At 41.8% G+C, this 23,560-nt stretch overlaps 1 protein-coding gene across 1 annotated transcript; it reads right to left on the reverse strand.

Moving 5' to 3' along the window:
* Positions 1–4,632: 4,632 nt before the first annotated feature.
* LOC113406476 (DNA topoisomerase 1-like) lies at positions 4,633–23,282 on the reverse strand. Its single transcript, XM_026651625.1, has 4 exons — positions 23,235–23,282; positions 16,323–16,416; positions 8,412–9,380; positions 4,633–4,903 (listed from the first exon to the last, which is right to left on the reverse strand). The coding sequence occupies exons 1-4, from the start codon at positions 23,280–23,282 to the stop codon at positions 4,737–4,739; spliced, it is 1,278 nt and encodes a 425-aa protein (XP_026507410.1). The 3' UTR covers positions 4,633–4,736.
* Positions 23,283–23,560: the final 278 nt, after the last annotated feature.

Genomic DNA, 23,560 nt, shown 5'->3' on the forward strand with positions numbered 1-23,560 from the left:
ACACTCCACCACCACCCCTGCAAAACCTAACCAAAATATTAAAAGAACATTAAGGTAGCAAAGTTAAGCTCTCAGAAGTTAGGAAACATCGAGTCAAGGTGGCCTGTGTAAACTTAATTTGCCTCCCTTGTGCACATGGATATGATAGAGTCTTAAATTACACAATTGTATGCTACACAATGTAGGATAGGGACCTTAGACTGTAAATTCTTTGAGTCAGAGACTGTCCTTTACTATGTATTTGTACGGCACCTAGCACAATGGGACCCTAATCTTGGTTGGGGCCTCTAGGTGTTCTGGTAATACAAATAATTCAACTTCAACTCCCTGAGTTCACTTCTAGCCTATTGGGGAGGATTTCAGAACAAAGAACTGGTAAGGCTCTTAAAACAGGTCCCTTACAAGCAGCACACTTGGGACAGCGTGAAGATACAGTCCCTCTGCACAATTGCCTGAGCCAGCATGACCTCTTCAAGCGTGTAGTTCCAAGTGGACAGAACATTCCACAGAACTGGCATTCCCACTCTGCCACACCTCTCCAGCAGGCTCAGTCAGTTTTGGCTCTCATCTGCCAGTACTAATGGAAGAGAGAACATGAGCTATTTGAAGAGTTACCCATCTTCCTCAGACCTTCCTAAATGCTTGGAAAAGGTCCTGGTATTTTCATTATCTTTTTACTGCAGACAAGAAAGAGTCACCTTAATGCACATTTAAAAGCAGCTTGGTCAATGACAAGACAGGGCTCAAGACTCACGTGCTAGGGCTAACGCAACTGTTCAGAAAACCATTTACTTTGAACAGCAGTGATTGTTTTTCTGCTCAGCTGTTCAAAACATGGAACACACTTCGGAAGAAATTATCTTAAACACCAACAAGTTAAAAGACTTTTCACCTATTTAAAACAGGTCTGAAAAAAGACTACTGACTTCTCTACTGCTAAACCTGTTTACTGGGTTTGATCTGGATTTCAAAACAAAAAGTCTTTACATTTCTGTTATTCATAACTTCAATAATTGCATCTGAATTCAAAAAAATCTTATTTCTTATCGATTTCTGCTGTTTCTGCATCTTAATAAACAAAAATAAACCAGTTTCACTTTTAGTTAGATTCTAGTGAGTTTCTCTTACATTCTCATCTACTTGCACAATGCTACATTATTTGGATTGCAAACACTGCTTTTAAATTTGTATTAAGAATTTTCTGCTGGGTTTTGTAGAATTTGTTTTGGGCCTAATTTGTTTTACGTTTGGAGGTGTAACAGAACTGTATAAACATCATAGGCTGAAAGATTTTTGGTGCAGGACGCATGTCTACCTCTGACAAATGTCTAGAACAATGGGACACAATCCTGACCTGGATGATGTCATCATATATTACATATCATATATTATAAACAAATGATAAAAAAATGATAGGTTAGAAATTTGTAAATCTTTTGATCATTATATCACATTCTGTTTTCAGAGCAAGAAGTGCTTTGAAATTAAACTGCATCCAGAAAAGAAATGCAACTAGTCCTTCTATAACAAGCAACTACAAGAAATCCAATCTGTACTGACACTCTTTTCTACAAAAATCCAGGAAGTTATATTTCTATGGTGATGGTAGGAAGCATAGAGCAGTTAAGGTCTCTTCTCTTCATTGTAGAATACAATACTGACTATAAGACAACATAGTATTAGGGCATGTATTGATAGAATTGTGAAGTTATTCCAATGTTGACCTTTATGGCCTGTGTTCTACAGGAGGTCAGACTAGATGACCACAATGGTCCCTTCTGGCTTTGGAATCTATGAAAAGATGTGGAGAAAAGGGTCACCATCTGATAGTTACTTGAACTGTGTCATACAGTCCAAAAGAACATTCTGTGTGTGTTGTCTCTGCTACCCTTCTTTTACAACTACAAAAGGCTAATCCTGTGCACACTGATTTATGTGGCAAATTCCTATTAATTTCAAGTACAGACTAGGACCTAAAGGAGTTTCTGCTCTACTAGAATCCATTTATTTTTAGCAGATCCACTAAACTATGTATAATTTACCCATTTCTGAGGCTGACTGTGTACTTAATAAGGAGGAGCACACAAAATGAACAGTCTTGGCCCCAAAGAGCTTACCATCTACAACAGTGGTTCTCAAAGTTTTGTACTGGTGAACCCTTTCACATTGCAAGCCTCTGAGTGCGCCCCCTCTTATAAATTAAAAACACTTGCATACATTTAACACCATTATAAATGCTGGAGGCAAAGCGGGGTTTTGGGTGGAGGCTGACAGCTCGTGACCCCCCATGTAATAACTTCATGACCCCATGCGGGGTCCCGACCCCCAGTTTGAGAACCCCTTATCTACAACATTGTGATTGTATTTAGAAAATCTATGACCCACATTATTATTAGACTGTACTTCTTACTTTTACTCTATACAAATAATATCTGACATGATCTACAGACTCCATATGTAATTACAAAACGAAAACCATGATTTGCAGGTATTTTAGCACTGGTATAGTTCTGTATTATAGGCCTGACATGCAGTGCATTTAGGACTCGAATCTGCTTCCATTTCAGTCAATGACAAAACGCCCACTGACTTCACTGATGTAAGACTAGGCTCTTCAGCAGGAAAACTCACAAGGCTACTTTTGAAAACACACTTTTCATGTTTATGTTTGTTAGTAACAGCACAGTCCTTTCCATCTTACAGGTACAGTATATATGGTTTCACAATAGGACTTGCTGTCCCAGTGAACCCTGATGTTTCATTAATGTTAGTGTCAACATTATTAGTATAAATGTGCATGAAGAGTAAACACATTGATCTGTATTTTCCATTTGCTGCTTTTTAAATTTCACAGCTCTGTGTAGTTAATGGAGGATTAATGTGCATCTTACATTCATTTTATTAGCAAAGAAAACAGTTCTCTTGGTTCCTAACTTAAAACGCTGAGCAACAGATTCATGTGGGCCTCTTGCTCATTTTTACTACAGTTATAAAATGCTTTTAAAATTTGTTTTGGTGGGTGAAGATATAAATAACTGCTCTATTAATGGCACCCAGGGATTTGTGGCCAATATCCAGATTGTCCACTGGCTGACTTCATTTTCCCTTTGACCAAACTTGTTCTAGTGTTTGTAAAAGTAAAAGCAGGTAATGGAAAATTCTGGGTTTGCTGCAAAGCACATTGCTTGAAGGCCAATTAATTTTTAAAAGAGAAAGAACAAGAAAACCAGAGTGGAACTAAACACACATAAGCTGGCAACCATCGAAGTAGTTTCCCAGTGAATGGAAGGGGATTACTAATAGGATAAAAATATAAATTTACTAGGACCAATATAAATTAACACAGGATTTATGAATTGAAGACTACTCTTCTCCCATCATAGCACATTTTTCATAGATGAAGTGAGACCCAACAGCTACTTTTACTTTTATTCTGAAAGAACAGTAGAAATTTAAATATGGTCCCAATGCTATGCACCAAAGCTCCTAGCCTATCAGCACAAGGAGTTATTGATTTACACGATCACTGTTGCTTTAATTATTAAATATTCAATTCTCATACATCTGGAGATAATACTCCTAAAAGTTGAATTGATGTACTGTAATGGATTAAGAATTGCCCAACTGTTGTTCCCTTAAATATTAAATAGCTTGATTTTTTTCAGTTTTATGGGTGCCCCCTCATTTGCTCTATTACAAGTTCTAGGAGTGTCTCTGTATGTTATGTAAGGAGATAAGGAAAATCTATATTCACATGCTTCTACCAACAAGGATATTCTTTACCATAGCCCCATCTTCAACCAAAGGCTTTAGTCCTCACTTCATGCAGCATGCATAAACTCTTTAAAGCAGTGATTGTCTTCTTGTATGAAGAGAACATCACAATGTGGACACTAGCAGAATAAAAGTAATAAAATAAATAATAAATAACAATAATACAAAGAGGCATATAATGGACAAACAGATGCACATTCATTGATTTCCTTCAAAATAAACACTGCTGTGAATCAGAGGGTAGGATCAAGGCCAAAGTTTAGAATCAGATACCTAACATTTGATATGTAGTCAGCTTAGACCAGGGGTGGCCAAACTTACTGACCCTCTGAGCTGCATACGACAATCTTCAGAAGTTCAAGAGCCAGGGCGTGCCAGGCAGAGCAGGGCTTCAGCCCTGCGGCATGGTGGTGCGGCTAAGGCTTCTGCCTCGTGGGGAGGGAGGGTCTTGGGGCTTCAGCCCAGTCGGGAGGGGGGGCTTGGGGCTTCAGCCCTGCTCCTGCTGAAGCCCTGAGCCCCAACAGATGCCTCCCATAGGGTTGAAGTCCCAAGACCTCCCTCTCCACAGGACAGAAGCCCCCACCCCCATCTCCCCACCCCAGGGCAGAAGCCCCAACCTCCTCCCCCCAGTCTGATAGGCAGAGAATGGGGGACCTCCTCCATGAGCTGCACTTTAAACTGTAAAAAAGCTGCATGTGGCTTGGCCACCCCTAGCTTAGACTACATCTTGTGTCAATATGCACTAGGATCTAGAAAAGCTAATTATGAAGAAGTCAAGGTGACTAATTTGTAACTCGCTAATGGACTTTAACACAAAGTGACTCTGATAGACAAGAAGACCTCATCAAAACCATCAGCGTAAGTTACTGCAAGTTTATTTATTTTTTACAATATGGACAGTGCAGCAGTGTCAGAGCAATTCATTCAAATAGGCTTCAACATTTGTTTTTATCTTGGCTCTTTTAGTGCCTTGGTGACAGCCTTCCAGAAGATGGCTGAGGCTGTCTGAATTGTGAGAGCTCCACATCAAAATCCACAAAGGTATACATATTATACTCATGATGCTGGAGGTTCTTGTAGGTAGAATTATCAAATTCTTCCTGTGCAGATGCAGCAGCTGTTTTGGTCTCTGTGGAACAAAAATAAGACTAGTGAACCTAGTGATGCCAGAACAGAGATAACACTCTTTCTGACTGCATCAGTTCCATACAGTTGGAGACTCCTCATTCATTTAAGAAGAAAAAAACAAAAAAGTCAGCAGCTACAGTGTAAGGCTAAAGTTGCTAAACTTCTGTTTGTATCTTATAAGATACCAAGGAAGCACATCACACGTCTTTATATGAAAAGACAGAACAACAGATTACTTGAATCAACTAACACAGGATTCCAAACATATGACTCCCTTACAGTGGAAAACATTAGCAACAGTACTTTTATTTCAACACACAAACAATTTACTGTTGATGGAAATGAGCCTGTCTCTCTTGAATGCTGCCTAGTATATACTTAATGTCACTTAGCTTTACTGGTTCTCCCCACAGCCAGAACATTAGGTGACAAGCCAAGAGATGCAAAAGAGCATTAATTACACATTTATATCTATCATGTCAGACCACAAAATAAGGACATTAAAACAAATTAAGCTGATGATCTTTTCTAATAAAAACTTAGTTACAAAAAGGATTTCCACAAATTATTTCAACTGTGGCTGTATCAGAAAATATATCAAGGACTTTATATTTCAATCCTCCTACTCCCGCATTATGAAATTCCTTGTATACTCTTTATTCTTTTCACACTCACACTGGCTTTCTTTTCTAAAGAGATAATTCTGAATGAATAATAAAAAGCTTAAATTTCTGATATCACATATACTAAAGCTGATATTAATTTTTGTACTTTAGAAAGATTACACTAGTTTAAATAAGATCTTTTATAACAACATTACTGTTCAATTCACTTTACCACACAGGGAAATTGTGAGAAAATCTTTTCCAGAGCAAGAAGAAAAGCAAAACAGTATTCCCTATGCTAGCCTGTACTTTTATATAAAAAGGGTTGACAGTCAGAAAGAAAGTTTAGTGCGATCTAGCAATAAAAGTTTGTGCCACTTGTATGCAGTGGTTTGCATTTGTTTATTTTATATCAAAAACTTTACCTTCTACAGTTATTTGTTTTTTTGGTAATGGGACAGTCTCCCAGAAAAATAAACAAGCAAGAAATAGAACATTGTGTTTTCTCCTTAATCCTTCTATATTGGTGCAGTGATACCATATGTTTCAACACATGTATCTGTTGCATTTTATAACTGAGACTCTTGCAAGTGTAACAAACAACAGAAACCACTACATACACATTTGAACCAGGTGTTGCAATCTTTGCTGGAAAGAGCCCAAAGAATAAGCAAGCTTAGGAAATAGTACAGTCAACCTGCAAGACAGGGTCCTTCTAAGTCAAGAGACAGATGCTCAGGAAAGAACAATCTCATTTTTTCCTGCCCACGATGCACTGCACTTGGTTCCTCAAAAGAAGACTTTATTCCTGAGTTCTTCCCCCATACTTCAATCTTCATATGCACTCTCTCTCAAGCAGAATGAGCTTTTCACATGATGTTCTTGTTAAGTGAGTCGGAGGTACACTTCTGAGTTACTTAGCTGGTAATTTTACTTACCAACAGCTAATGGCACATTTGTTTTGATGGATGGTTAGCATTCCTATTCCACTTTGTGGGATGAAGCAGATTTAAAGTACAGATTTCTAAGTAGGAAAAATGTACAATATGTCTTGCAAGTTGGTCTGGCTGCTGTGTTTGCAGATAAATGAAAGAATACAGAAACAGGAAGGAAATGTAGGTTACACAAAATCTGTGACCAGTGCTGTTAACTATTGCTCTTCTGTTTATAAAAAAGACCAGCAAAAGACCAGCAACAATTTAAAAATTGTTAAATGAAAACCAGATTTTGCTCAGTTACACCTATTTAAACCAGAAGTAGCTCCTCCATTTACTTTAATGAAGTGACTCTAGATTTACTCTAATGAGTGAAAGCAGAACCCAGGCCACTGTTTAAAATATGAACTAGTTAAGAAAATGGTGCATACTTGACTTTGATGCAGCAGTGCATTTTAGAATAAAGCCTTTCTCCAACTCACCAGAGGTTAACTAGACCCATTCCTTTAATTTTCTAGTAACTTTCTAGGTTTTAACTACTGAAGGGAGTGACTGAAGCTACAGGGCTTGGCTCTCTAAAGATAGTATTGTGGGGAAAGAGGAGAAGCATCAAATATAGACAACCGTAGGGAATGGTGTTTTACAGCTTTCATAAGCGCCTTCCGTTGGCTGTGAAGAAGAGCAAAAAGTTGGCAAGGTTAATCATAACAGTGATTGTATTTTAAAAATATTGAGGAAATATCCTTGGATTCTAACTCTGAAGGTAGGTCAAATTAGTGGTTGACTTTTCCTTTAAATAAAACCTGCACCCCTTTTGCCCAGCACTGTCTCTTGAAAATTGACATGCAAAAAGCATTACTTGTCATCTAAGCCTCTTGCAAATAATTCTGATCTTGCAAATAGGCCTTATTTGTGCTTTCATCCTTGCAAGTAGGCAGGTTCTTTAAATTAAGTGTGCTAGCAAAATGGTAGCCAGATTTTTGAACATCAAAAACAGGACACCTAGCATTCTGATGGGCTGGAGGAGGTGTTGAACAAGTTGGGATGGAGAAATTTTTCCTTTTATTGGACTATGGGGAATACAGGAAGTATCTGGCAATGGGGCTGAGGGTGTGGGATTCATGCAACTTGTGGGTGGGAAACTGAATTGTTTAAGGAGATCAGTTATAACCAAGAAGGTTATGCAAGATACAGATATATGGCTGGGACATGATTTGGGGAAGGCATGATGTGTGATAGAGAAAGACATCAGTGCCCCTTTCTCCCCAGGCTATCTTATTGATTTTGTTGGGTCCTTTGCTGGCCTGACATATTACTCACCTTACAAGTCCGCCTGTCTCACAGCTAACTCCTGTTCCTGTGATCTTCCTATGCTACCCAAATCTGTTGCAATCTGTGGTATGGCAAAACTGGGGGAGACAGTGGCAGCATTTGAGCAAATGGGATGGTGGCACATTCAGCTCAGCAGAAAGGCAGCTACTGGGTTTGTATGCAGAAGTTAGACAGGAAGAAAAGGGGGAGAATCCAGAGGTTGGGCACAGGTCGCTGGCTGTCTTCAATGTGGTTCTACTGAAAGTGCAACAAAATCCTGATTTTATGACAACAGACTACGACTAGAACAGTCCCTCGAAACTGGAACAAGCTCGGTTACCTTATCTGTTAACAAGTATAATGTTGATTTAAGAAAAAAATAAGTACAATGAAAAAAAAAATATGTTTCCTTCCACCATCATAACTAGAAGCTGCATATTAAAAAGAAGAGAGAAAGTTTTTCAACATAAGTACATGATAGCAAGAATTTATCACCAAGGTGTGACTATCTCCTCCACAATGTGCTATATCAGCTAGCTTTATAACAGAATATGGAGAATCCAGATCAAAGAGTTGATATTGTAGATATAATTAAAAATGTTATTTCAAGCCCCAGCCCCAGAAGAACCAATATAGTTCAAACAATTTAAAGCTGTACCCTGTATAGTGCCTTGCTCTTCAGTCTGAGCTCCAGCTTCTTGAATGATCTCCTCCTCTGTTGTAGTGTTTACCATGAAGGGTGTCTCCTTCAAAAACTCCTCTTGTAGTTTAGGAGAAGCTTTTTCTTTTGTCTCAGTCTCCTGTACCTCCCTTGTCTTGGTTTCTTCCCATCTCAATAAAGTCAGCTTTTGTTCCACTTCTTGCTGAGGCCCTGGCGGAACCTTTAGCTGTGCTGCTGCTGGTGGGGCTCCAATGGGAGGCTCCGCCAAGTGCCTAGATTCCTTAAGTCTGACGGCTGTTGGCTTTTGGCTGTCTTTAGCCTGTGTTTTTGAGATTGACTTCTGCAAATCTGTCCCTTCTGGGCTTTGTTTCACGGAAGGTTCTCTTGTTTCTGACTTTAATATTTTACTCTTGACTGTTGCTGTTTTACCAGACTCCATCTGCTTGATGTGAGGCACCTCAATTTCCGGTCTGGGCTTCTTCTTAGGTATATATTCTCGGTCTCCTTTCTGGGACAAGCTCTCTTCTGCCAATGTCATTACCTTCACTGTTCTGTTCTCAAAAAAGAAGGGATCTCGTCTTGGAAACTCTACTCTGGTTTTAGTGGAAACTCCTGCGGCGCTATCTTCTTCATCAGAATCAGAGCTAGAATCTGATTCAGAGCTGGATGAAGACTCTTCCTCAGCCAACTTCTTGCTCAAGCCTCCTCTTGTTGTGATAGAAGCCTTTCCCTCAAGTGAGGAAAGTGTTACTCTCTCTGGAAATGCTACCAAAGTTTTTCTTGACAAGAATTTCCTCACCTCTTCATCCGTTAGCTTTAAAGCTTCATCAGTGCTAGTACTAGTTATGGTCTTGGTCTCACCTTTATTTGCAGATGGTGGGTGAGAACTAGTAAACAACTTTTTAGGGAATTCAACTGTTGTTTTGGTGGCCAGCAGTTTGGTGCTCTCCTGAGGTGCCACCACATCTAGGAAATGGCATAAAGAGGATTATTATCATTTCTGACACTCCTGTTAATTTGGAGATCCTAAACATCCAACGTTAAGTTTCTGAACTGCTCTGGTATAAAAATCAAATTTGAAAGTGTTATTTCATTAATTGCACAACCCTGGAACAGACAGCTACATTTTCTATATTGTGCATAAATCTGAAGTGGTAAAAATAAGAACTCTACTTAGCATCAGACATTCTTTACTGCTAGAACTGGAACTCTCATGAGATCTGGCTTTTGTTCCTTGCTGTGTCTGAATTCTTGTGAGAGCTCTGCAATGTCACTTTCTTTCTCTGTGACTCAGTTCCCCATCAGTAAAGAGGGGACAAAAATATCTTCCTATTTTACAAGGGTGTTAGAAGAAATTCATTACCGCATGTGAGGTACTCAGATACTACAGTGATAAATATTATATATAAACCTAAGAACAAGACAACAAAGAACAATAATTACTGAGTGATCAATTTGATAACCATCACAACAGAATAGCTATCTTCATAAGCAACAGAGGGATAACTCATGAATGTTGCTTAGATGGCTACATGTCTCTCCCTTGTTCAAGACCTCATATAAAGTATAAAGTAACTGGTTATAAAAATGTCCCTATAATTTACCTGCTGAATTGTTACATAAAACCACAAAATGCTGCCCCTTCCTCTTCTTGAGCTTTTCCACTTACTATTTTGCCTTCCTGCCTTCTTCCTCTCTGTCTGTTTCTCTGTGCTGGGATTTCTCCACATGGACATTTCAGTGGATTTCCTGATCCTGTCATCAGCTCTCTGATTATTCCATATTGGGGACAGTAGCAAGCTAAGAGAAATTGCCAGCCCGCCACTCTTTCTCGGAGTAGAGGTGGGTACCGCCACTAAATTTTACTGTCCAGATTGGGGATGCTGGAAAGAAAGCAGTAACTTCTAAACTGTTACCCACCCATGGGCCTTAGGTACTCAAGGCAGATTGTGTGGCCTGCTGGAGGAGTGGAAGACCAGTGACAGAGACTATTCTTGTGAGGACAGGGAGAGCTTCAGGAAAAGCTGGCAGCTGCCATGCAGCACTACTAACCTGTCCCACTACTCCCACAAATAGCTGTATGATTCCCACTTTGGTGTGTAGTTTAGTGTGGCTCTGCCACATAACTTGGAAGTCCATGCTGCGTAACTTGGATCTAACGTACCACATAGATCACAGGGTATTGATTATTTCTACACGTACTTTTTCCACCAGTTTTACAGTTATGGAGATTAATTGGGATGTATGAGAAATAAGCGATTCCGAGTACAGTTAAGCCTTCAGCAACATGCGAGTTAAGACATCAGTAAAGTCACAGATGCATGGAATTAAAAACATTTCATGAAGAGAAATATGGTAATTTTATTTATATTTCAAATACAGTAGTTTAAGGTAAATACTAATTTATTATATAGATATTATTTACTTAAAAATAATTTCAGAGACACAAAATGTATGTAAGGCACAGCGAAATCAAATACTGGGTCATCAACCCAGACACCATGGTCTACAGACATTGTCACCGATATTTGAGAAATTTTATTCAAATATAAAAAGATCTTGTACTAAATACACAGGAAGTGGCAAGGTAAACACAAGAGTCGGGGGGGGGGGAAGTATCAACAGAGCAAAAGCTGGAGCTGTGTTCATGCTGGGAAGTCTTTAGAAACTGAACAAAAGAAGGCAGCAGCAATACTGAAATGGAGCATTAATACTGGGCATCATTAAAGACTGGAAAAAAAGAATATGATTTAAAATTCAGTGAAGAGTGAAATATTATATTTGTCAGCATATATCATTAACCATGCGATCAAATTATTAATGGTATAGAAGTTTAGTTAGGCACTGAGCAGAAGAGCATTTTCGCAAAGTCAGTGGCTATATTAACAAGCTTTTTGACTAGCAATATTAAGGTGCTTCAAGCTTTGTACCACAGGATGCACTCAACTAATATTGAACTGAACTGGCTCTGTTGGAACCAATAACATGTCCCTGTCAGTGGCTGGCATGGACATATTATCCTCATGAGTGACTTAGAGGATAAAGATAACAGTGGTATCACTAGCAGAGGCTCTAAATGATAGAAAACAGCAGCCAGTAGGACGAGTAGAACCAGTTTAAAATGTGTTCATTGTCAGAAAAGTAGAATATGGAAATGTCCTTTTTGTTCCCTTTCAGTGATTTCCACAACAAATGTGTTCATTTTATCAAGTGTGGCAAAGTACCTTCTTCTCCTCAGCAGGCTCAGTCCTTTTTAGCCTTGGAGACACAGGCTTGGGCAAGGCAAATCCTTGCAGGTAGCACAGGGTTTGGCTATTCCTTTTCTCAGTCAGCCCCTTGTGCTTGTTTATCTTCCCTTCTGGGGACAGAGTGCAGCCTTCCTTGCAGGAAGGGTTCAGAGCCTTGCTGCTCCTAACTTCCTGGCAGCTTCCCTGGTTCTCTCACTCTCTCTTCCCCCCCCCTTCCATGCCAGGGAGGGTTTAAAAAGGTCCCAAGCAGTTGGAGCCAGCTGAACCTAATTAGTTCCCTAGTAACCCCTTGCCCAGCTGAACCTTATTTCCCCATGGTTCTCTCTCCTCAGTGGCTTGGGAGAGGCCTTTTTAACCCCCTGGGACTGATTACTACCCCCTTTGTAGCTGTTTGCCCTGGGTTTGCCACACAAGACAAAGAAGATTTTCACAGCCTCCTCAAGCTGGGATCTCAAAAATCAGGCTATGTTCCATGTATTTTTATTACCAATAAAATACACTGGATGGAATAATCATGTACTCAAAGGAAGATGTCCTAATTGGTCTTTTTCTACACTATCCAGAGACTTACAAGAGTTAGATTCCAGAAATTGATGCTATGATACTACAGTGATGACAACCCTAAAAGTACCATATATAATTATTGTTTTATGTATATTTTTACCAAAACCATGCTTCAAAACAAAGATACTATAAAACCAGTAACTGGCAGCAGCTATTGATTTAAAATATTTTAAGTTTGCACTTCTTGGAGCATTATCAATAATGACTGGAAGGCAGCAAAGGCCCTCAGGTAGGATATCCAAGCTTTTATTTCCCAAGCTTTTTCAGAGATCAAAGTTAGGGATTGGGAGAGTTTGTTTTGGAGAAATCTTTTCAAGCAGGTTCTTTTTAATCTGTCTTTGACATGTTTGATTATTAAGTTATTTAAATTTTGCATATGTCTAGAAAATAACTTAGAGATGCAATGTACAAGTCTGAACAAATAAAAATAGGGTTCTAACTATATGTTATTTTCTAACAAGATATGCTCAGTCCTAGCCTCCTATTGGAAAGTTTGGGTCTAAAATACATGTGCATGTATAAAGCTTAAATTACAAGCAACCAACATGATTGTTATGGATCAGATACTACCATTTTCCACTTCTTCATAAAATCCCATTCAGTATTTTCATAAAATAATGCTAAACTGAGATTGAGGGCATTTAAGCAACTGTTTCCATTTTTTATGATAACATTAAAAATACAGGTCATTGGCCCGAACTCTCTGAAGGGATCCACAAGCACATGCTCTTGAAGTCCATGGGACTATGCTCAGGAATAAAAGTCCACAATTGTGAATTATTTTTGTAGTATTAGGCCTTGATCTTTAGTCTGGTCAATTTCTATTTAGAAACATGTAGCTGAAATTGTTGCTCAACTTTTACTCACTTTAAGTGATAAAAAAGTGACAGGATCTAGATATTACAGCATTTTATAAAGTCTCTATTTCAGGGTGGATAAGAATCGGTTGATTTTAAAAAAATCCATTTTTAAAATTTAAATTAAATACAGGTTTATTTAAAAAAAACTATTTAAAATTAAATTTGAAATTGTGACCACCTATATTAAAATCTAAACTTTCTAGAATCTATACAATCATTTAAATAATAGTAAGCAGTGCATTTGCTGCCAAGTTTTAAAGAAAGTCAAATCACTGAATTTGTGGAAGTTACTGGCTAAGCAATTGGAATGAGAGTCTGAAGTGCTGAACCTGCTTTTGACAGCAGTGGCCTCTTCTCCAAGTGCAGAGAGCACTCTTTATTTCAGTTTATTCAACTAGTTCAGTTCAATGGTTAGTTCATTCAAAGTTAAGAAACCAATTTCTGTAATTAGTAAAACAGGAAGGCTTGTTTTCCTCTTCCAATCCTAAAACAAGATGTGAGAGGATGAGAGCTACTAGTTCTAAAATCTTGAAGGACTGGTAACCTAGAAACAATCAGTTGAATACACTAACTACAGATAATGCTTCCTTTGTTTAATAAGGAAGTTAGTTTTATATGCAAAACATGTTTTGATAAATATTTTTTTCTTACATCTCTAGCACATAAAAGGTAGTTTTATTTAACTAATAATAACTATTTAAAAATGTTTGTGCATTTAATTGAATTTTAATTTCCATCCAAATAAAGCCTGATACAAATCCCAAATGAAAAATTAATCATAATCTAAGAAGAAATGCATCATTAAACTTTTTCTAACGAAAGATAAAAGATTAATAATCCAAATAAATATAAATTAAGCTACATAATTGATTAAATAAACATGTATAGAAATAGTGTATCCTCCTGGTTTGCAAAAAGCACTAAATTTAGTGTAATGGCTATATTTAAATGCAAATTAACATGTTTTAATAGTTACCAACCAATGAGAATCACTTTCTTTAGGAAAATAACTAAAAAAGTATAAATGCAAAACAAGATTAAAATCCAAGATTTAAATTAAGGTTTTCTGGTTACGGATTTGAATCATGATTAAAGTCCATGATTTAAAAATCAATCTATCCTGTTCTCTCCTTTTGAAATTTACATCCAGATTCTGACTTAGGTCACAGGCAGAGATGATCCAAATACCCCTGAGCTTTCTGAGTGTTTCGAAGTTCCAACCCAGATCTGTATTCTACTTAGTTTGCAAGCTCCTCGGGGGAAGGACTGCTTTTTGTTCCATGTTTGTACAGCATCCAGCACAATAGGCCCTGATCCATAACTGGGGTCCCTAGGTGCTAGTGCAATACCAACATTATCTTGCAAATAGTACCTTTCTTTATAATGGGCTACACCCCAACCCACCAGAGGCCAATGTCCCAGGCTCTGAGGGGAATGTTTGAAGTCCAGAGCCAAGTTTTACAGTTTATACCCATCTCTAGTTACAGGTGAAAAGTGAATTTTGGAGACTCATTGCAGTCACTTTTGTCCACATGCCAAAGCCACTTCATACTGGGATCCCAGCAATCTGCTAAACTGAGGCCAAAAAATCCAATAGCTTAGCTGTTGCAGGTAAGATCTGAGGTGTATTGGCTGCACTGGGGTGGGCAGGAAAGAAATGTTTGGCTTACAACAGTGGTTCTTAACCAGGGGGCCATGAGCAGGATTCAGAGGGGCCGCCAAACAGGACCAGCGTTAGACTCGCTGGGGCCCAGGGCAGAAAGCCAAAGCCCCACAGCATGGGGCTGAAGCCCGGAGCCCTGCCACCTGGGGCTGAAGCAGAAGCCTTAGAAACTTAGCTTCATGGTGCCCCTGTGGTTTGGGGCCCCGGGCAATTGTCCTGCTTGCTACCCCTTAATGCCAGCCCTGCTGTTTATATGCAGAAAACCAGATGTTGTGAAACAGGTGGGCCATGGAGTTTTTATAACATGTCAGGGGGGGCCTCAGAAAGAAAAAGGGTCAAAACCCCTGGCTTACAATACATAGGTCTACATTTTGCCTGATACAAACCAGTTGCTACTAGTCCTTTGCTAACATGGGCATGTGGCAAAGCCCATCTGTTTGATAAGCACTAGTGCAGGTGGAGGCAGTTGAGGGTGGAATTTCCATGTGGTGAGGGGTTTAAGTTTTATTGGTTTGCTGATTGACAATAAGATGAAGTGTGGTGAGAAGCTGTTGTTTTGGACAGTCTATTTCATATGGTCCTATGGTATTTTTTTTTTTTTAAATTACTTCTGGGTTCATTCTGTGCCAAAAAATTAAAAATTCGGTGCACAATATTTTAAAATTCTGCAAATTTTATTTGTCAAAATAACACTACATAATCGCACCAGTTTCAATTATTTTGGTAATGTATTTCAAAATACCTGTCCGCAAGTATGTCTATAACAATACAGACACACAAAAATTCCCTCAGGAGTAGAGAGTTAAAGAAACCCCTATGACAACCCAGTTCCTGTTTTTCTGCCCTCTTTCCTGCCCCTCCAAGCCCAGCCAGGGGGCCAGACACCCACAACCCCTTCCTCCCCAAGCCCCGTCCCGGGGCCCCCCCAGCCCAACCCCCCCCCCCCCCCCCCCCCGGCCCCCCCCCCCCCCCCCCCCCAGAGACAGCGAAAGCCTGATGCTCAGTCCCAGGCTTGCACAGAGTTTCCTCTGCGCCACTCTCTCCTTCCCTCAGGGCATGCTGGGAACTGCAGCTGCCAGGAACCCTCTAGCTCCCTCTCCCTCCCGCCAGCAATGTCTTCTATGTGCAGGCTGGGTTCTGCTGGGTCCAGTGGTCCTTAGTTGCGGCTAGCAGCAATGCAGCCCATTTCTGTGGGGAAAAGGAAATTCTGTGCGTATGTTAATTTCTGCAAAATTCTGCATTGCACAGTGGTGCAGAATTCCCCCAGGAGTATTAAATGTATGTCACAGGTGTCCAGAGTCTGGGAGTCCTTTGATATGGATTATGTTTAAGATGAAAATCAAAATCGATAAAATTGCCCCTCCCCTTAAGATGTATAAATAGTTACATGACATAGAAGAAAAAATCAAAATTTGTAATGTGGACATTCCACAGACTAAAAAACCATTCAAATTGCTTCTTGTTAAATACCAAATGAAAAATGAAGTTTCTATTAGCTGTGCACCAATTTTAATGTGCTCATATACATGACAAATGTACACAACCATCAATTTAAGAAAAATAAATATCTTACTCTTTTCTTGCCCTTTTTTAGAGCCCCCTGATTTGGTGCAGAGAGAAAGAGATGGAGAGAGGCTTCGGAGTCCCCATGCTTCTAGCTTTAGAGTCTGCAAAATTAAAATCAAACAAATCTCTTATTTTTTTTAATTAGATAAAACTTTGATTTTTCACCTGCAGTGTTCTTCTGATTTACTGTTAACTACTGTTTTGCGTAAGATGCAAAGAGGGATGACTGACGTGAATTCCCTGGATGCAGTACAAAGGTGATGGTGGAACGGTTATCTCATTGGGATTCCTCTCACAGATTTGCTTTCTGTGAAACAGCAGAGACTATAATCAGAAATTCTTGTTCCTAAATTATACAGATAAAATACTGATGCTATTTGTGTATACCACTTACACCAAGGAATAATACAGTTAAACTAAGCAAATATTTAAAAGTATGGAAGGAAACAGGTAAAGCTAGATAGTTAAACACACTCTGCTCATAGAATCTCTTACAGTATGATTTTATAGACCAGAAACCCTCATGACGCCCACTCACCCTACATTATATTAAATACAAAAATGTTAAAAGAACATTAGTTAGGTTGCAAAGCCAAGCACTCACACTTTGGGAACTGCTAGAAATACCGTTATCTGTCCTCCTTGCACATCCAAGCTGTGCACTGAAGAGGAGCTAACATGTAACTGCAAGATCCTAATGCACATGCACAAGGAAGCCAAGTCAAGGTTGCATGAACAACCATCAATCTGTATGCAGTGTTGTTGAAGCAGTGTTGGTTCCAGGATTTTAGAGAGACAAGGTAGGTGAGGTAATATCTTTTATTGGTCCAACTTCTGTTGGTGAGAGAGACATGCTTTCAAGCTATACAGAGCTCTTCACAGAAGCACTGCTGCATCCAGGTCATGGTTTGGATGGCGCCCAGTCTGGCTCTCTTTTTCCCACCTGGGAGGTGGAAGGGCTCCTACAATAAAGGTGCCCCTAGGAGGGTATGTGGCATGAGACACTGGAACCACAAGCTGGGTCTGGAGAGAAGTTATGGAGGGAATCCAGCTCCAGTCTCTCTCCACTGCCCTGGTTACTCTCATAACAGCTGCTCTGGCAGCAGAGTATCTGCTGCTTGTTCAGAACTCAGGCCAGGTTCTTTGTAATGGTCAGGGTTTCTGGTAAGCTGCAAAAAGGATCCATTACATTCTCTAAAATGGAAAGCATTAGGCAACCTAGGGTGACCAGACGTCCAAATAAAATCGGGACCGTCCCGATATTCAGTTGTTTGTCCCGCGTTCTGACGGACGTATTCTGGCTCGGGGCTTTTTTTTTTTTAATTGCGCTTTGGTGGCGCTCCGGACCTGCCCCCCTATGTGTCCTGATATTTTGTTCATGTAATCTGGTGACCCTAAGGCAACCTAAATATAGGGGTTTCTACCAGCTCCCCCTTATGCAGTTCCAGTCCAGGCTACAAACTCTATTAAGTCACGACTCTCCTGCTTCATATGGTCTGGAGTCCCCTTCAGTCCCCTCAACATTATTAGCCTGATACACCAAAATTGTGCTTTTTACTCTCTCGTATATAGGCCAGACAACATTCCTCCATCACAACCACATTTCATTGTCTATTCGCAATACACATTCCAAAAACACCTTATGGAATATTAGATGGAATTTGAAGGGGGGGGAAGATTGGAGGGGCAAAAAAATCCAATCTAATTTATCCATGCGTCTTATATGGATTAGAAATCCCATTACACCTTCCCCATTTTGAATTGGAGACCAACACCTACCACTCATATACAGACCACATATCTACCTACATCCAGTCAATTCTACACAAACACCCCAACCATCAACCCCGACTACTACGGCCAGAATAGAAGAGTGTTTCCAATGTGTCTATAAAATGTACCACATTTTCATTTGCAGACAACTATTGCAAAAATTTCTCAAAAGTTGTGATTATGAAATACGTATATCGAAGCTGGATGCAGGCAGTTAGGACTGTTCTGAGCCAGGACAATGTGATTTTACACATGCATCTGTAAGATTCTATGAACTGTGAATACAGTTAAGTATTTATTTACCTACCCTTCACTATTTATATCCTTGCTTTTAAAATGTTTAGGAATTTTAGGACGGCTGGGGGGAAAGAGGGGGGAAAGACTAAAAATTTAAAAAACCTGTTAGTGTTCCTTAACTTACACAGTAGCAAATTTCATGTTCATTTAAAAGAAAACAGCTATGGAGCACTTACAAGTTTAAAAATTTCACATGTTCATGGCTTTCCATAGCTCACTCTGCAAATTTTAAACCGTACTGTAAAACCAGGTCAGGGGACAACTATTTTGTTACCAGAACCTCTGACTCAGTTATTTATGTAGCACAGAAAGGGCCAAAATGCTCTTCCAAAACTAACATTATTGGCATTATCCAAATTTTGAGTCCAAAGAAAATACCTTTGAGTTTTACTCCTTTTCTGTTCAAGAAGAAATTTCACAAAACACAACCTTTTGCACTTACACTTCTGGAGAGCATCTATATTAGAAAAAAATAATAGTACCCGTACTGCAGCAGCCAGCCAATAACAATGCTTAGACCCAAATTTCATGATACAATTATAAAAATGCCCCTCGAGGCCAAAGCTGAAGCTGTTTCGTGCAGCCGCTGTAATACAGGTACTCATTTTTTTCTAGTTTAGACAAAACTGAACCATCTCTGCTCGAAAGGTTTCAAGGGCTTCCCCCCTGCAACCAATTAACCATTTTCCCAGAAGGGTCAAGGTAATGCTGCCCAGTATGCATTCAAGAATTATAGTCTTATTCTGTAGAGCAATTATTTGTTGTTTACACTGTTTCCTTCCAGAATGACATTTTTGGCCATATTGGATCATGTTTTACATTCTGCCATACTGTGTCCTGGTTTATATTATGTTGCACTAAAAGGAAAAACACAGAAAAAGCAAACAGCAAGTAAAGTTCAAATATTTGTTGACACTGTGGGCTACACTCTTAAAGTATGCAGTAGTGAACAATCCTGTTTTGGTAGAAAAAGATACATAGGTTTGGCAGAAATCAATTTAAAAAACAGTAATTTTGGCAGATAATAGTAATGTTTATTTTAAAACATTTTTATCTATTTAAATTTTCACAATAGTGGGAAATTCTGAGGGATGTCGGACAATAATTATTTAATGACAGTAAATGTTGAGATTCAAAAAGTTAAAGCATTATAACTGTTAAAACACAAATTGTCAACAACACACATCAAAATATACAAAGTATATCCTGAAATCTAACTAATAAATTCTTACTTTAATAAATAATTTCGTACTTTGCCTATCTGTACATTTCTATTATCATCAATAGAAATATTTTTGTCAGTTTGTGCGTGTACACTGAAATTGACATTTACTGATAAAAATCTAATCCTTCCAAGCCTAAAGATACACAGTACTTTTTTGCCAACTCTATGGGCTTGTCTACATTACCCGCTGGATTGACGGGCAGCGATCGATCCAGCGGGGGTCGATTTATCACGTCTAGATGCGATAAATTGACCGCCGAGCGCTCTCCCGTTGACTCTGGGGGTATGTCTACACCCAGCCGCTAGTTCGGCGGCTGGGAATCGAAGTTCTGGGTTCGACTTATCGCGTCTTGTCTGGACGCGATAAGTCGAACCAGGAAGTGATCGCCGTCGACTGCGGTACTCCAGCTATACGAGAGGAGTACCGCGGCGTCGACGGGGGAGCCTGCCTGCCGCGTGTGGACCGAGGTAAGTTCGAATTAAGGTACTTCGACTTCAGCTACGTTATTCACGTAGATGAAGTTGTGTACCTTAGTTCGAATTGGGGGGTAAGTGTAGACCAGGCCTGGTACTCCAGCAGGGCGAGAGGTGCAGGTGGAGTCGACAGGAGAACGTCAGCCGTCGACTTACCGCTGTGAAGACACCGCGGTAAGTAGATCTAAGTATGTCGACTTCAGCTACGTTATTTATGTAGCTGAAGTTGCGCAATTTAGATCGATCCCCCCCGCAGTGTAGACCAGGTCCATCTCTGAGGCACATGGAACAGAATTTGAGATCTGGTCATGGACTATCTACCTACGTATTTAGCCCAGTGTCAGACAGTAGCCACTACCTGTTAAAGAAAGGCAAAAATCAATATAAACACACACAGTCAAATGTAAAATGAGGTACAGTATGTGTGTGTAGGATTTTCTTCCTGATGCCAATTTTAGTCAGTTTACTTTTTGAAGCATGAGTTTTGTTTTCACCTCGAGCTGTTTCTTGCATTATTGTGTAGAAACATTTAAGACTCGTTGCAGAGAAGCCCTTGCATATTAGAGCTTATAACTAGGATTGGCAGAATTCTTTTTTTTATATATATAATTTTAACAGATAATATTGATGTTTATTTTTAAGCATTTTTTATTTGTATTAATTTTTATATTAATTGATTTAAATTTTCACAGTTGCAGGAAACTGGGGTGGAGTCAAACAATAATTATTTAATAACAGCAGATATTGAGCTTAAAAATTTAAAGTTTTATAACAATTAAAACACAAATTGTCAACATCACGTCAAGAACTATAATTGATCTTAGCCAAAAAAAGCTGAGAAGCGATATCTTTAAATCAACAACTCAGACCTGTTGTTATTATTCATTCACTAGTCCATTTGTAACAAGCCTAACTTAAAAGTCTAAATCACTGGATTTTTGACTATAATAAGTTCTCAGGCAGCGTTTTTCCTACTTTCCCTATCTATAAATTTTGATTATTATCGATGGAATATTTTTCATCTGTTTGTGTATGGACAGTGATATTGACATTTATTGGTAAAAATCTAATCCTTCCAAGTCTGCTTATAGCCATGTTTGAAACAATTTTCAAGCACCATTCTAACAGATTGCATCAAACGAAGCCCAGTCTGCCTGAGCCTCGTCTTCACGAGGAAGGCTAATAAGTATTAGACTGGGGCGGGCAAACTTTTTGGCCTGAGGGCCACATTGGGTTTCCAAAATTGTATGGAGGGCCAGTTAGGGGAGGCTGTGCCTCCCCAAACAGCCAGGTTTGGCCCGTCCCCCGCCCCCTATCCGACCTCCCCCTGCTTTTTGCTCCCTGACGCCACACCCCTCCCCCCAGGACTCCTGCCCCATCCAACCCCGGCCTGTCCCTTGACGGCCCCCCCCGGGACCTCTACCCCATCCACCCCCCCATCCCCTGACTGCCTCTGAAACCCCCGCACCTGACTGCGCCCCGCCGCCCCATCCAACCCCCCTCCTTCCTGACTGTCCCCCCCCCCGGGACCACTGCCCCCATTTAACCCCCCTGCTCCCCACCCTCTGACCGCCCCGACCTCTGACCACCCCCCAAACTCCCCTGCCCTCTATCCAACCCCCCCGCTCCCTGCCCCCTTACAGCGCTGCCTGGAGCACCAGTGGCTGGCGGAGCTACAGCCGCGCCTCCCAGAGCACTGGGACAGGAAGCCATGCCGACCGGCTGGAGCCAGCCACGCCACCGCACAGCACAGAACACTGGATCAGGCCACTGCCCGGTATCTGCGCTGCCCAGCAAGAGCTCACAGCCCTGCTGCCCAGGGCACTGTGCCGGTGTGCACTGAGCTGAGGCTGTGGGGGAGGGGAAACAGCAGGGGAAGAGCTGGGGTCTAGCCTCCCCAGCCGGGAGCTCAAGGACCAGGCAAGAGGGTCCCGCAGGCCGGAAGTGGCCCACAGGCCGTAGTTTGCCCACCTCTGTATTAGACACACCTTTCTCCTGTGGTGTGGGCATGACCAGATATGAAGCCTGGGCTCTGGTAGGAGGGACAACAGCAGTCCTGGATATTGAGGCATGCTGCCAGGCAAACAAGCTGGAATGTTTTGAAAATTTGCAGTGACACATTTTCCAGATAGGCCTCCCTCTACACTGGAGCCTGTCTACAGCAGGGCACTGAGCCACACCACTCTGGCTGGGGCCACAAAGGGACAGGGCAGCTCCATGCTCCTAGCCACAGCACTGCTGCATGCAGGCAGGTCTCCATGTAGGGTTGCCAGGTGTCTGGTTTGGGTGGCTGGGAACCGTGGCCAATGGGAGTTTGGGGGGGGCAGTGCGCAGAGCCGCCTGGCCATAGCTCTGCATAGGAGCCAGAGGGGGGACAAGCCGCTGCTTCCAGGAGCTGCCTGAGGTAAGTGCCACCCAGAGCCTGCACCCAACCCCCTCCCCCAGCCCTGATCCCCCTCCTGGCCTCCAAGCTCCTTGATCCCAGCCCAGAGCACCCTGCTGCACCCCCAACCTCTCATCCCCAGCCCCCCCATGAAAATGAGCAAGGGGGGCGAGGAGATGGAGTGGGTGGGGCAGAGTGTTCTGTTTTGTGCTAGTGGAAAGTTGGCCACCCTGGGCCCCAGAGCGGAGAGGCCTCACTGCCCCGCCTGCCCAGCATAAGGGGCAGCAGCCTCAGACTCTGGCTCCTTTCTCGGGGTGAGCAAAAGGCTGAGCCCCGCCCAGCCGCACCCACCCCACGCCCAAAGACGCATGCGCAGCACCTATGGTACACCCCCACCCCCCCCGTTGTGTACAGGCTCCCTCTGGGAAGGTGAAGCATTGACAACATGACGCATGCGCACTAGCCCCACCCCGCCTCTTCCCCCGGCCAGGAAAACTGACCCCGGGGCAGTGGAGTGGCGGCTGAGCCCGGACGCATGCGCAATGGCTACTGTCCTTGCGCCCCTACCCAAGAAGTCAGTGGCCCCTTGAGACAGTGCGCGCGGGGAGAGGGCGTGGCTGAGTTCTGGCGCATGCGCCCCAGACAGGAGCCACAGCCCTGGGTTGAGTTGAACGGGAAGCGCCGCTAACGCGAGCCGGCCAAGTGGGGACAGGTGCTTGCGCCTCTCCTACCCCCGCCCACGGGAGAGCATCTTCCCCGCCGCTTACCTTGCGAGTCACGGCCCGGCCGCAGCCCAGCAGCGAGGAGGCCGCCATGTCTGTGTCCTCCGAACCGGTCCCCCAACGCCTCGGGGAAACGCGGCACCAGCAGCAGACGTACCCACCTCTCGGGGGCCTCGTTCTGCGTGTCCCCGCGGCGTGGGCGGGGCCTCGGTGTAGAGCCTCCCTCCCCCGGCAGGCCGCGTTCCATCTGACCCGCCCACCGCCACAGGAGCCAGCCCCTCGTCCCCGCCCCACCGCCGCGCGCGCTGGTGCTGCTGGCAGCATGCGCGTGACAGCCCCACCTAAGTGAGGAGCCCCCACTCCCTGTGAGG

The sequence above is a fragment of the Terrapene carolina genome, unplaced genomic scaffold (assembly GCF_002925995.2).
Source record: "Terrapene carolina triunguis isolate 2854851 unplaced genomic scaffold, T_m_triunguis-2.0 Scaffold31, whole genome shotgun sequence".
Taxonomy (NCBI): Eukaryota; Metazoa; Chordata; order Testudines; family Emydidae; genus Terrapene; species Terrapene triunguis.

Bases quoted from the DNA above. Each gene is read 5' to 3' on its own strand.
- LOC113406476 (XM_026651625.1), bottom strand. From the start codon at position 23,282: ATGGCGGCCTCCTCGCTGCTGGGCTGCGGCCGGGCCGTGACTCGCAAG. The intron at 16,417-23,234 runs GTAAGCGGCGGG...TTAATTTTGCAG, and splicing joins GCCGGGCCGTGACTCGCAAG to ACTCTAAAGCTAGAAGCATG. The intron at 4,904-8,411 runs GTACAGCTTTAA...TTTGTTCCACAG, and splicing joins AGAGCAAGGCACTATACAGG to AGACCAAAACAGCTGCTGCA.